Here is a 13,916-nt window from a genome sequence, read left to right on the forward strand (position 1 = left end):
GGCTGCCGCGGCCGGGATTCGATCTTGCAACCTCGTGCTTAGCAGCCCAACACCATAGCCACTAAGCAACCACGGCAGGTTTCGCTATCAGTAATACTGCTTCGCCTTTCCGGAGAAATTGCAGGCTCTCTCTCTCTCTCCCTCTTTTTTTTTTTTTTTCTGTGAGTCCAAGTATAAGCGCTACTGCGCATGGCTGCTATTGATTCGGATATTGAGTGAATCTGGTTTGGCCTGATTTCGGTTACTGAGTGTATTATAGAGGATGTGTCCCAACTATCACGCAACAAAACTTAAGAAGAAGAGGAATTGCATTACTCAAAGAAAACCTAGTGCATATTGTTTTCAGTACAGTGGAGTAGCTGCCAGTAATTATCCCGTTACCGACATTTAATTAGGTAATTGCAGTTAATTATCTGACTCGAAATGTAGTGTCCTGATTATCAAAGTGTCAATGAGGCATTTATAGGCACCCCCAAATAACATCTAACTGCTGTGCTTTGAGCGATGTACTAATTGCGTACAATTTTTTCCGACTGATAAATAAACCCCATGAAATATGAAAAATACCACGTGACTGCGCTCCCACCCGCATCATAAAGCAGCGCCCTCAAATAAGCTGATTGAAAGCAACTGCTTAGCCTGTTGCAAAGCAGAAGGGGCAGTGCATCACCTTGATAATGGTACGAAAGGAGCACCAACAGCAGGTTCCGCGGCTTCACAGTTATTCCTTCCTCTCATTTCTTTGTCACACTTATTATCTGTCTCTCAAGGCCGACTGATCACATTGATAACAAAGGACCCTCGATAATGGGCCGAAGCGTCGCTCTGACCACACACGAAACATGAAAAACAATGCAATAGGAGAGAATGTTTCAAAATCTCGACTCTGCTCGCGCCGCATCAGCTATGTGGCTATATTTCGTGCCAGAAACTTGCTTCGGACCACAGCTAAATTGAAGTGACAGTTTCATTTTTCATGAGAGTGTATACCTGCTGCAAGAACATGTTCATGGCAAAAAAACAAAACCGAAACAAACAGACTGGGAAGTGACCCACGTTGTAGAGAAATAGTAAAACCGATGCTTTCAAAAAAGTTATGGCGTCCTCAATCACCTTGCCCCGGGGTTGCCCCGAAACCAGAATAGTGCGCCTTGCACCGCCGTGGTGGCGCACTGCGGAGGGTCAACATCGAGGACAAAACTGCACCCATTGCAGGGTGCTTGCATGCAGCGCTACTTTGCCTCTGGCACGCAAGACGTGCGCGAACACGCGCGTACGCACATTTTGTTGTTTGCAGGTGCTGAGCATCTGCGGCAAGCTCTCGAACCTTGTCAAACTGCGTGCTCCGACATACCTGGTTGCAAGCAAACACCAATGGATCTTATAATTAATCCTGACGACCCGTTCCTGACGACCCTTTCAACGAACCTGTCCACTTTCGGCCGCTCTTCACCACATTGTTTTTGGACGAGGTCGATAAGCATGCCGTCTTCGCTGTCAGACGAACTTGAAAAAAGCCCATCGATTGCGGCAATTAGCAGCGCTTCCTTTGTCATTGCTGACATCTCCAATGGCTAACTCCGTCAACTCCGTTGCAACCGCAGCTATCGGGCCAGAGCATCCACGGTTCTGCAGTCTGCAGTGCGCGCGCGCGTCCCGCAGTGCTTGCTGGGATTGCACCCCGGCACTGCCGATTTTCTTGGTGCGAGACAGGGCAACGGAAAACCGCTCCAACGGGGTGCGCTTCTGGTGATCTAGGATGGTCGGTGCGCACCGGTGTGGTTGATCGAGGATGGTCGGTGCGCACCGGTGCGGTTGATCGAGGATGAAAGTGCGCACCAAGGCGCCCCGGTGCGCGCCGGTGCGGGTGATCGAGGACGCTATTAATGTACCACTTCTAAATGAGCCGAATTCGTCGAGTCGGCTCATTTGTCGGCTCAAAAATGAGTCGAGATGTCTGCATGAAAATAAATAAATAAATAAATAAATAAATAAATAGAAAAGAAACATCAGATTTCAGTATGCCCTTATTAGCTCTGAATTCATAAGCGCAGTTGAACACCAGCTGCTACCTAGAGGACGTATTTGAATAGGTCTCCTGCAGCTATGCAGTATTGAGTCCGCCTTATCACATCTTTAGGGGCTTTCTGGATGTATGACGCTGGAATTCTACGGCAGACATTTGTTATCCTTGCCTTGAGCTCATCTAATGTCATCGTTTTGATCATATAAACACAATCTTTCACATAACCCCAAAGAAAGAAATCTAGTGTAGAGAGGTCACGTGACCTAGCCGGCCAATTTAAAGGCCCGTGCCTTCCAGTCAATTGTGCATGAAAAGTCGCATCCAGCCAGTTTCGTGCCCCGTGGCTGCTGCTGTGTGCTGGTGCCTCATCTTGCTAATACCACAGCAGTGGAAGGCGTGTTAGCGGGACTTTGCTGGGAAGCTCACCCACCACTCCTTCAAGGATTTTGTCCACGTAACGCTGTCCAGTCGGTGTGTGATAGAAGATGGACTGATTATAGCGCTAGCATAAATTCTGCGCCACACATTGAACGACCACTGGTAGTGGTGCCAATTGCGCTTTACCCAGTGTGGATTGGAGTCCCTTCAATAGTGTACATTATGCAAATTTACCTGGGCATTTCTGCAAAAATTGGCCTTGTCTGTGCATATGATATTACTCAAACATTCTGGTGACTCATAATCGGCAAAGGTTTAAACCTTTGCACTGATGTTGTCAATATGCTTTTGGGGTGATAGGTATTATGGCAAAAAAGAAAGAAAGAAAAAAAGATCCGGGCACTTTATCTACGCTAAAACAACAGCTATCGAAGCTTGTTTCAAACTAACACCAAACACGACGTGTTACTTCAGCCGAGGCATGGAAGGTAAGGAACTAGCTCGATCACAATGTTTTTTCTTTATTTCTTTTATGTCGTTTTGGTTAACAGAGGGAGTCCGTTTGAGGGCGCTGCTTTATAATGCGGTTGGGAGCGCATTCACATGATATTTTTGTTATATGCCCATTATATTCGTAGAGCATCCTTGCTCCAGACGGTGCTGCTGCGATAACAGTTTTGCTTAGCACATGCCTCCAGGCCCTTATTTTTCAAAGGCTCTAAGGAGGCAGTGGTGCTCTAGCATATCTTATAACCTTATGTATTTTTACACATCGTATCATTCTTTTTAAATGCATCTTAATGTTCATAGTACACGTCATAAGTCATCACCATAATCTTATTATACAGATTTTACGCACTTTAGCGCGACCATTTTTAAGGCCCCTCTACAGCCACGTCACACCAACTTCATCGAACTCATGATTACACTGCGAAGTCATTACCACAGACATGGCGCTCTTTGGCCATACTTGGCCCTTGCGCCATAAAACGTCAAACATTCATTCATTCATTCACATGATATTTTTCATATTTTGCAGGGTTTATTTATCAGTTAAGAAAAATTAGTACTTATATGTCCATTGGCTGTGCCTACAAGTGCTTCGTTGGTACTTTGGTAATTAGGAAAGTATGTCTTGAGTTAGATAATTACAATTACCCAGCTAAATCTCAGTAACAAAATAATTGCTGGCGGCTACTGCACTATACTGTAAACAATATGCCATAGGTTTTCTTTGAGTAACATAATTGCTTTTTCTTAAATCTTAGTACATAATAGTTAATTGAGACACACTGTATATATTTATGAGCTCTGCATGCAAGTGACGATGTTTCCATGCCTAATAAATGTTGTAAATTATTAGAAGACTTTTTTTTAATGAATCGTTAGCATTGCTTACTGAAAAAAGGAGCAATACTGAGACACATATTATTCACGTGCATTTCACACGTGGTTGATAAAAGCTGCTTTGCGAAGGGGTCACTGAAGTCTGCAGTTTTTTTTTTTTTTCGGGTCAAAAAAGTACGCAAAGCAATTTGAAGCAAGGGGAACATATTCATTCTCTAGGCATAGACTATCCATACCTTTAAAAATACTTCTTAATTGGCTACCTCCTTCTCATTCAAGTTGTCAGTGGGTAACAGATGGTTTGTTTATAACAACCATCTTATAGAAAGCCGAGTTGAAGAGGGCTTCAACTCGGCTAAATGTCCATTGTTTTCCAATGGATATATCAATTAGCCATGCTTCTCAGTGACAGCATTCATGAACCCAGTTTATGAACCCAACTTCATTCCTAGTTAGTTTAGATCTTGAGGCTATATACCACAGTCATAACTACCTAAAGGTTACCCCTGAATCGACAACAGGCATTGCTTCAAGCATTGACTGCTGACTGGTAAGCCAGGCTTACTCCATCCGCACCTACATAAGTCCTTGATGTGTTCATTATCTTGGGACTTTTGTTAATTGCTCATTTGGTTTGTGGTGCATACATAGTGGCAAATACCTGGTGACCCAAGTTGACATCAAAGAGGTTCATTGGAGAGCACCGCATATCCAGAGTTACATACCCACTGACCCAAGTTGGTCCAACAGTTGCTTTTGAAACCGGCCCTCAGCAGAGCAGTTTGACGCTCTATCCATTTGACCACGGACTTACCCAGTGACCCAAGTAGGCAGGAAAGAGGTTAGGTGCAGATGTTCATAGAGACATACTACAAACTTGAAGTTCCCAAAGAATGCTAATAGCATTAAAAAAATTGGTTAGAGTGCCACTTTAATGAGCCTTTCCATAGAAAGGGACCATCATTGCTGACGTTCCTCTAGGAAGTGTATTCAATTTGAAACTTCGCTATAAATTGATTTAAAGCAGCAGCAATCTTGCAGTGCAAGGCCAATAGGCGTAGAACAATAAGCACTTCATGCAGGTGGACCCTGTCGCCAAAATGTAAAGACCAGTCAGCCGTTTCTGGTACTGGCCATGTAGCCTTTACCTGTTTCTTTTTCTTTTTTTGATCAGCTGTACGTTTGTAGAGGAAAGAATTTCCTTTCTGAAAATGCCTTGTAATGAAAGGTATGTTTGACAATGGGTTGCGGGAAGAAGGCTGTGGTGGCATTTGTGCATAATTTATTGCAGGAATAGACATTTCATTGCACCTTGATATGCCCTTTGCTGTCTGGTTCGCCACCTTTGCTCTTGACTTATTTTAATGTGAAAGTATTATATCCCCCGTTACACAAAAACATGTCAGCGTAGTTGGCATGACCAAAAGATGGTATCAAAAATGGCCGACAATGCTGAGTAAAAACATGTTACAAAATGCCCGAATTGATGTGAAATTTATAAGGGATGTTTCTGTAAACAAAGTAAATTAAATACTTTGAAAAGAAAATTCAGTAAATATTTATCTGGGTGGGAATCGAACTCGAGGCTCGGGGGTGTAAGTTGAGAACTCTTCCCTCAAGCCAAGGTGGCTCCACAGTTCTGGTTGACTAAATGTGTGGCCTAGTGCGTGTATCATTGGACACCTGACGGCATAGCCAATCAGGAGAAAATGGCGCCATGTCATGAGTGTATAAAATGAGTATATAAAAATAAAAAGCAGTAATGTCCATTTGAACGCCGCTGAGCGGTTCTTCAAGTTATGAACTCTTCGCCGGCAAGCGAGTGGTTTGAGATGCTTGGCGCATTTTGATTTGGCCTTGCTGAGGTGCAGTTAGAATACAGGCAAGAGCTTGCACGAACAAGGAATGCGCGGAAAAAAAAGATTTTAACTAAAATGACTATAATCCTTTCGCATTCCCGCTCGTAATCAGCCTTAAATGACTTTGCCATTTTTTTTTTGTCTCTCTCGATGCCGGTTTCTTTTTTTTAAACAGAAACTATGAAAATAACTCTTCATGTGGCTGGGGCTGAAGACGAGCTTCTAAATCTAGCCTCACACAGTTCCGTAGGGTGTCCCCAACCCATAACGCAGGTAATTGCAGCTCGGCGGGTTCGGGTGAATGAGGCAACCATCGGAGTCGGCTGAAACAATATTTATTGCTTCGAAAGTAATGAGGAATAAACATTTGCAGAGGGAAAGTCCGTTCTGTAAAAGGGCTGTAATAGGCTCACCTCGTTACATGTTATTTCAGGCGACGGGGTGAGGGGTCACTCACAGCTGGCAGGCAGGTATGCTTGTCCAGCACAGAGAGGGTCTCCTCCGACAATGCTCTTTTATACATTTTTACCTGTGCAAAGGGGCAGCCCCCCTTGTGGAGAGACGGCTATTTCTCCTTATCCCATGGGTCTTGGGAAGAGAAGTGCGCTTTGCAATGTTGCAGGAACGTTGGGGAAACTGGGAAAATGGGCATAGTGTGCCTTCCCCATGCTACCTGCCGGCTCCTGACATGGCCTGCAATGTGCGATCACACCAACATTGTTCGCTGAAGGAAATTGGCATGTGTGCTCCTGAGAAACCATCCGTGTGCACCAGATTTAGCTGTCTGAAGTTGTAGTCCACAAACTCTCAAATAAAATGATCAAACATGCAAGACAAAGCAGCATTATTAGGCCTTAGCTACTACACAGGGAAAATCACACTTTCTTATCTTCACATTCTTGCCACTGTCGTGGAGCTTGTTGGTTTTCTTGGTGCGGTTGTACTGTTTTCATTGTTATTCATCGAATTCGAGCAGCTGTCCGTCCAATGCAGTCGTGCTTTGTCTTGTCTAAGGTGTTGTACGCAGCTAATTTTGGGTGGCTCACACAAACATTGCCCTCCCTTTATTAAGAGTGCACTTTAGGGAAGAGTCCAATAGAAGTTTCTATTGGTACTATACAAGAATTATGGGTCCAATACCGAAATGTACAGGTCCCATAGAGATTTCTGCCAGTCTTGTAGCTTCTTCTACAGCGCAATACAATGTGCTATAAGGCAAGTAAAATGCTTTATGGGTCCCAATTTAACCAATAGAAGTAGTGATATAAACTTATACTGGACAAATAAAATGCTAAATGTATCCCAATAGATGCAATGGCAGTAGTGATCATTACCTAAACTTGTATGGATAGCAGTGCTCGGCAAGAAACCGACCAAGCAGACATACCAAACATAGAGAATGAAGGCACACAAGGCTTTGCTTTAATAAAGGAATTATGCATTCCAAGCTGTATATTTGTTGCACTGAGGATATTTAGGTACTGTTTGTTGTTTCACTGTGTCATTTTGTAGAGAACGGAGCTGGCTGCCGGCACATCTGTAGGGGTACTGCAGATAGGGCTGTAAATGCTGCTTGGCATAACAGCAGAAGCAACCATAATGAGCAAAGTTTTGTAGGGTTTGCCTAGAATGCTTCGCCTTAAAATGAACAATTAATGCACCTTTGTAGAACAAACCACTTTGGTACTCCATGCTCCTATCTACACCAGTACACTCATAAGCTAACCAACCAATACAAGCTATCAGTGTATCAGGTCTGTTGTTTCATATACCAATACCTGCTGTCTGTTTTATCAGTGTCTATTTCATAATGCAGTAGGCCAATACAGGCTATCAGTTTTACCATTGTATGAGATCTATTGTTTCCTACTCCACTAAGATGAAACCAATAAAATTTCTCTTGGAAGTTTCTCCTAGGGGCATCCAACCATTCACTCCCATTCTTTCCCTCTCTTTATTTTTGTTCCTTCCAGCAACCCTATCTCTTAAGAAATGCAGAACACATATGCATGTTTTGCAGTACACGGTAAAGCGCTCTTTTGTTGGTCAGTAGTTTGTTTATGTGTTGCCACATTCCCCTATTTAAGCAACCACCTGTGCTTTACATCTGTAGGACATTCTATGTGTAAGGGAATTTTGTAAGTTATCGCTGTTGGTATAGTGCAGTCAGGATGTGTGATCATTATTGCTTAAACTAAGGAGAAAGCTGGTTCAGCTGGTTGAGGACTGAAAAGCCAATTGAAACACTATATGTTTACCACTTCTATGATTGTAGCTTAAACTATAAAATTGTACATGCAGGCATGGCTGCCTCTTTAAGGCATGTCAATCTTCAGCTCATGCCATGCTATGCTTAGTCTTCTGAAGATTTCTGGCATTGTTTGTTTACAGGATGAAATGATTGAAATGTGCTAATAATAACTTTCCAGCTTGGTCATCAGTACTAGCCTGTATATTGTAACCACATAACCTTCAACGCATTTATTTGAGAAATATGTGTAGTAAGCTTAAGCGCAAATTTGCTCAAGAACAAGTTATTTTGGATTTATTTGAAAGTTGCCAAATCGGAATTGTAACACTCGCTTTCCACTCATGGTGTAGCCATCACTGTTGCTAGCAAACTGCAGGAGTGAAATTCTTGCTTTTAGATAAAGCACATTATCTTATTTGTCATCTCCTAGTGTCGCATAAAGCATGCATATGCAGTTTGCACAAGGTAATTTTGAGTATTACAAATACAAGTAAAAAATGTGACTAACATGACTTGTGGAGCCACAAGGCACAATGCATAAGTGTTCACATCTACAAAAAAATAAATAAAAAAATCAGGGAGCTTCACACAGCACTTGCTGACCAAGAGCAGCTGAAAAAGGCTGGATGATGCCTGCATCTGTTACAAGAACTGTGCAAATGCATGGCAGTACAAAATGACAGTGGAGCCACTGTGCTTTCACCTGGGCTCCTCGGCGGGCTGCTGCTATACCGAGAGACAAGTGAAAGCTACAGAACCTAAGATCACCTGTGGCACTGCTGCTGGAAGTAGTCCCGCAATTTCGTTTCTGTTTTCTTTGGTGGGAAATAGAGAAAAGAGTTGTTTCGTTTTCTAACCCATGTGATTTGAAACAGTACATCCGATTCACCGGTCTATTTAAGTTCTTCGTTTGCCCTTTTGAGTTTTTCCACATGCGAGACTGTCGCATGTTTTGCGCACCTCTCCAAGGCAAAATGGTGACTGCATCTTCTGGTGAGTGTTTGTCGCCTGCTGTTCTGTCTGTCAGCTCTCCTGAGAAACTGATGTCCAACTGCAGCAACAAATGGCTGTCGAAGCACACAGAATAAGTGTCTGCAACAGGTATGCAGAAACCCGGCGAACCCATCTGGAACTCAAAACCATCGGTGTGTATAAACGAGTAAGTGAGCTGAGTTATGCTGCGCTGGCTCTACACACTCCGGCATTGGTTTTGCGTTCTCACCAATGCGGTGGTCACACAGCTGCTTCGGGGCTCCGATGGAGACTGCATTGCTCACTGCCCTCTAGCTGACATTCAATACTGACCACACTGCCACTGCAAGGAAACAGTTGTGAAATTCTCCTTAACGTGCTTCACTGTGAAAGAAGTATAAAGTTGCGCTGCAAGCAACTTTGCCGTAAATATCTCTGGATTAATTACATGTTGCTCTTAAATGAGGTGAACAACTTTTTTTCCTTAAAATTCAGAATTTGATACATATGGTGCTAGCTTCAGAAACTCAGGCGGAGTTAACTGTGTTTGCCTTCACTAAAGTAAAGGAGCTATGCAAGTTTGGAGAACCCAAACCGAAACTGATGCCATATTCGCATGGACTACTTTGCATAGGAATACATGTCCAGAAGCTCCGAACCTGTAGCTCTTGCTTCATAGTCAATAAAGGTCTGCAAGTATAGAAGTCCGCACAACTTTCTTAAAGGTCCATTTGATTTTGTTTACATCAGCATTGCGCATCAACTTAAAGAGGTAATTCTTAGAATTATTTTCTTGTTTCAGGTTTGGTGTTGATCCCGTGTTTTTAAAGCGGCCTTGAGGAGAAACTTTTCCCTGTTGTACCATTCTTTTCGTCAGTGCAGGCCAGTGAGCACACTTGTTACTGGTGGCAATATGATTGTCTAGTTTTTGCGCATCTGGGTCGTGCAAGTGATTAGGTTGCCTATATAAAGACTTTCTGTGGTTTCATGAAATAAAGTTGGTAGTGTTCACTCTGTCCTCCCCTGTTTTTCTTGTGCATCTTGCACAACATGTTCATTAATAATTGATGAAGATGGCTTGCCCCCTTTTTGTCTTGCTATGTTCATGTTTTACTTTCAGGTCTTGTTTGTATGTCAATTTCAGCATACAGTTTATTTATTTTGCCTTGCTGTATATTGCGGTGTAGTCAGCTGTAACGTGAAATTGCAGCAGGTGTCATCTTTGCAAAATGTCCATTTGTCACAATTATTCTTTTTTATGGGAAAGGCAGGCCTTAGCTCTGCCTTTTGCCTCTCTTCTTCAGTTTGTAACCAGTGAACCGTAATCCGTAGTAAACTTATTATTCTTATTACTTCATTGAAATGGTAGAAAAAAATCTGCAATTAAGTGATTTAATGTTAACAAATGTGTCTCCTGGACTGTGTTTGCCATGCCACACATTTTAAGGCCCTATAAAGCGTAGTTGTAGGGAGTACTTCTAATAAAAATGTACTTACTTTGCAGCCACAACCACTCCAGGGCCAGCTGCTGAGGTTGTAACACTTGACCAGCCAGAACCCCTTTCTCGTACCTGGGTAGTGGAAGAGGCCAGCCAAGACAAACAGGCTGCACAGAAGGAGCAGGATGCTGAGAAGCAGGCTCTCAAGGCCCAGATAGTAGACTTGCATGAGAAGCTGGACACTCTGATGCAGAAAAGGCAGGAGAGCAAAGCACAGCTTAGAGACTATGAGCGCACACGACTGCAGCTTCAGCAGCTACTTGAATTCAAGAGCAAGATCACGGAGTCCCAGGTTGAGTTGCAGAAGCAGCTGGCACAGGCACGGCGTGAGGCTCAGGAAGCTCATGACGAGCGAGAGCGCCATGCTGAGGAGGTGTCTGATCTTGTGGAATCTATTGAGATGGCCACAGTGGAGAAGGAAATGGCTGAGGAGAAACTGGAACAGCTGCAGCAAGAGGTGGACCATTGGAAGGAGAAGTATGAGATGCTTGAGCTAGATTACAAAATTCTTACTTCTGAGCTGTCTACAGGGGAACCCAGTAGTTATAAGGAGCGCCAGTTGGCACAAGAGAATGAAAAGATGCGGGAAGCCCTCGTACGGTTACGTGACCTGACTACTCAGTTGAAGCATGAGAAGCAGCAGCACAAGAAGGAACTGGATCGATGCCGGGCTGAGGTGCAAGAGCTATCGCGGATAAAACAACAACAGGAAGAACGGTACCAACAAGCAGACTGCTCTATCACAGAGTTGCAAGAGCAGCTAGACATGGCTTTGGGCGCAGAGGAGATGGTAGAGCACCTGACCGAGAAGAACCTAGACCTGGAAGAGACTGTGCGTGACCTGCGCGAGGCACTGGATGACATGGAGAAGCTGCATGACCTCAATGAGGAACTGCTGCAGCAGGCACGTGAGACTGAGCTTGAGCTGCGTGAAGAGCTCTCTCATGCGCAAGTACGCCTGGCTGACAGCCACAGGCGTGTTGAGGCAGCTCATGAGGCCCTAGCTGATTGTGAGCAGACGTTGGCCAAGTACCAAGCATTGGTGGCCCAACTTCGGGAACAAGCCCAGGGCCTGGAACAACAGCTTCAATCTGAGCCAACACCTGTGGCTGTGGAAGCAAGTGAGCTGGCACTGCGGCTGGCTCAGGGCAAGGCACACGCTCGTGCTGTTGACCTAGAGCTGCGGCGGCTTGAAGTGGCTCAGGCCAATCGGCATGTGGACTACCTTACAGCCTTCCTTTCTGAGAACTTCCTAGCTCATGAGCATGAAGGTGTGCTAATGTTGCTGCTGGTAGCACGCCTTGGGGCGAAGTGTGGCATTCTGGCCAAGCAACTGGAGCAGCGCTGGGCAGGTGTGGCACCAGGGCCAGGACAACCCCTTGAGTCGGTGCAGTATGCACATGCGTGCTTCGTGCGGTTCCTTCTGGGACGGCTGCAGGGCCTTCTGCATCAGTACGCCACTGCCCTAGACACTTGCAGTGTGGAGCTGTTTGCCAAGACAGCTACTCTGTATCCTGAAATGTTGGGCCATGAAAAGTTGTTGGACCTGTATGTGCAGCTTCTTCGCAAGGATGAGGTAAGCTGTCCCTCATAGTACTATTGTGCTAGGCCTTTGCCTTTAGAGCAAGCAGCTCTAATACTGAAGGAGTGTGCAACTTCATTACAAAAAAATCACGATTCCATTTCTTTTTACAACGAATCTGTATATGGCTAGCCGATTCGTCCGTCCGTCTTGCTGTCGCCTGTACGCCGAAAACTCCTTTGGCGCAACCCCATGCGCATGCACGGGAAAAAAAAGCGGGGGGGGGGAATGCCTCCGGCAATAGTGATGTCGTTGCTCTCCGTCGTAGCTGAGCACGCACGCAGCATTTTCTTTCTGGCTCAGAAATGGGGAGGCCACGTGTCATATGTGCTCCTGAAGAGCAGGCAGCTTTCGATCAGCAACGCTGCGAACAGAACCGGGAACAAACTCGTCTGTGCCATGCCGATGCTGCAGCTTGGACACAAGAACAAGTTCGTACAGCTGAGCACAAGCAGCAACTGCGTACCGAGGATCCAGCAGTCTATCAAGCCATCGTTTAACCATTTGAGGGTAGATTTTTTTTTCGCCATATGCGACCGCCCAGGGTCGATTTTTTTTTTTGTTGCAGATTCCGATTCTCCTTGGGGACTTATTTCGAAAAAAAAAAAAATACCGTAATTTTTCTAGGCTGACCGTAAAGTGAGAAAAAAATATTTTGTGTTGGTATATATGCACTCTTCATTCATAAATAACAACAATAAAAAAGGAAATAAACTAATCAGAATTAAAAATTTGATGCATTTTTATGCACATAGTTCAAGGCTTTGAAAATCTGCACACGAGAATATTTCGCAAGCCTCAAATGTTCCTGCTCTTACACTAATACGTACGTCCATAGCGTAATCGAACTGCGTAGGTGCGCACACTCAAGAAAACTGTTTGGTTGTGTGCCCATCAAAAAAAGCAACACCTGTGACAAGCTTCCACTAATCTTCATCTTATCGCCAACCAGCTAAGGCAATTAGTTTTCGCGAGTCTTTAAAAAAAAAACAGAAAGAACAGAAACGCATGCGCGGCTGCATCCCTCTTATGCGCACCCCTGTGAGCACTAAATGAGCGAGAGACAAGCGGTTGCCCTTTGAGCGATTAGGAATGAGATAGCCATCAGTTTCGCAAGCGCAAAAGGCCGAAACCGGCCGCGAAACAAAATCCAAATGGCCGCCTGCCCGCGCTCACGCCAATGCGCGAGCAGTAGTATATAGACATGTGGGAGCGAACAAGCGCTAAAACAAACAATGCAACAAAAACTGAGAGGGAGGCGTGCGAAAAAAATTCCCTGTATCCCCACATAGTGGCAGCACATGATAGAAAAGAAAAAGAGGAAATTGGCACACTTTTTAAACGTACAGACAGCGCCGTAAATATACAACATCAACCATTTTCGGACTTGTTCGCGGCGCCGTATATTTAAGTCATTGACCGTCAAAGGGTTAACGGACTGTCAGGATTAACCCAGGGATAAACAATGGGGCTGCACATTTCAGCTTTGCTGCTTAACTACTTGTACAGAGTACTTGGGCAGTGACGCTTGGTGGCTGTGTGACTACACATGGCATTACATATAATGCATAAATAGTGTTCAGTGTTAATGCGAAAGCATAAAATGGCCCATTTCGTGATAAAGCCAGTGGCATCTGTAGCAGTGAAATGGCACCTAAATTTCCATTGCCTGTGACGCCATATCACGAGTGTGTCTCGACGAAGCAGAATGGGCTAAAGAGAACACCTTCTGGGCTGCGCTAGCACACCAAGTGTTGCGTGAGGCAAGAGGGCATTGCCGCAACACCACATCACCCTCGCTCGCTCTTGGAAGCCAACGCATGGTCCATGTCCATAGTGCTCATCCTGTCTGCTTCTAGTCTTTGTCCGTGTCACTTTGCGCGACAATCCAAGATCATGTCTCTCTCTCTCTCTCTCTCACCCCCACTGGGCTTAGCCACCAAAGCCGACAGGCTGCACACGCCTGCCGGCTTTGGTGGCCACTGCTGCTCCCTCAGTTTCT

At 44.7% G+C, this 13,916-nt stretch overlaps 1 protein-coding gene across 4 annotated transcripts in view; it reads left to right on the top strand.

Annotated features, from left to right (window-relative positions):
* The window catches only part of DCTN1-p150 (dynactin subunit 1), a 50,294-nt gene that overhangs the window by 13,058 nt on the left and 23,320 nt on the right, over positions 1-13,916 (top strand). For all 4 annotated transcript variants that reach the window (XM_065439668.1, XM_065439667.1, XM_065439670.2 and 1 more), the window contains exon 3: positions 10,338-11,908. In XM_065439668.1, the coding sequence (XP_065295740.1) occupies positions 10,338-11,908 (1,571 nt within the window). The remainder of the gene's footprint in view (positions 1-10,337; positions 11,909-13,916) is intronic.

Source organism: Dermacentor albipictus, chromosome 1, assembly GCF_038994185.2.
Source record: "Dermacentor albipictus isolate Rhodes 1998 colony chromosome 1, USDA_Dalb.pri_finalv2, whole genome shotgun sequence".
Lineage (NCBI taxonomy): Eukaryota > Metazoa > Arthropoda > Arachnida > Ixodida > Ixodidae > Dermacentor > Dermacentor albipictus.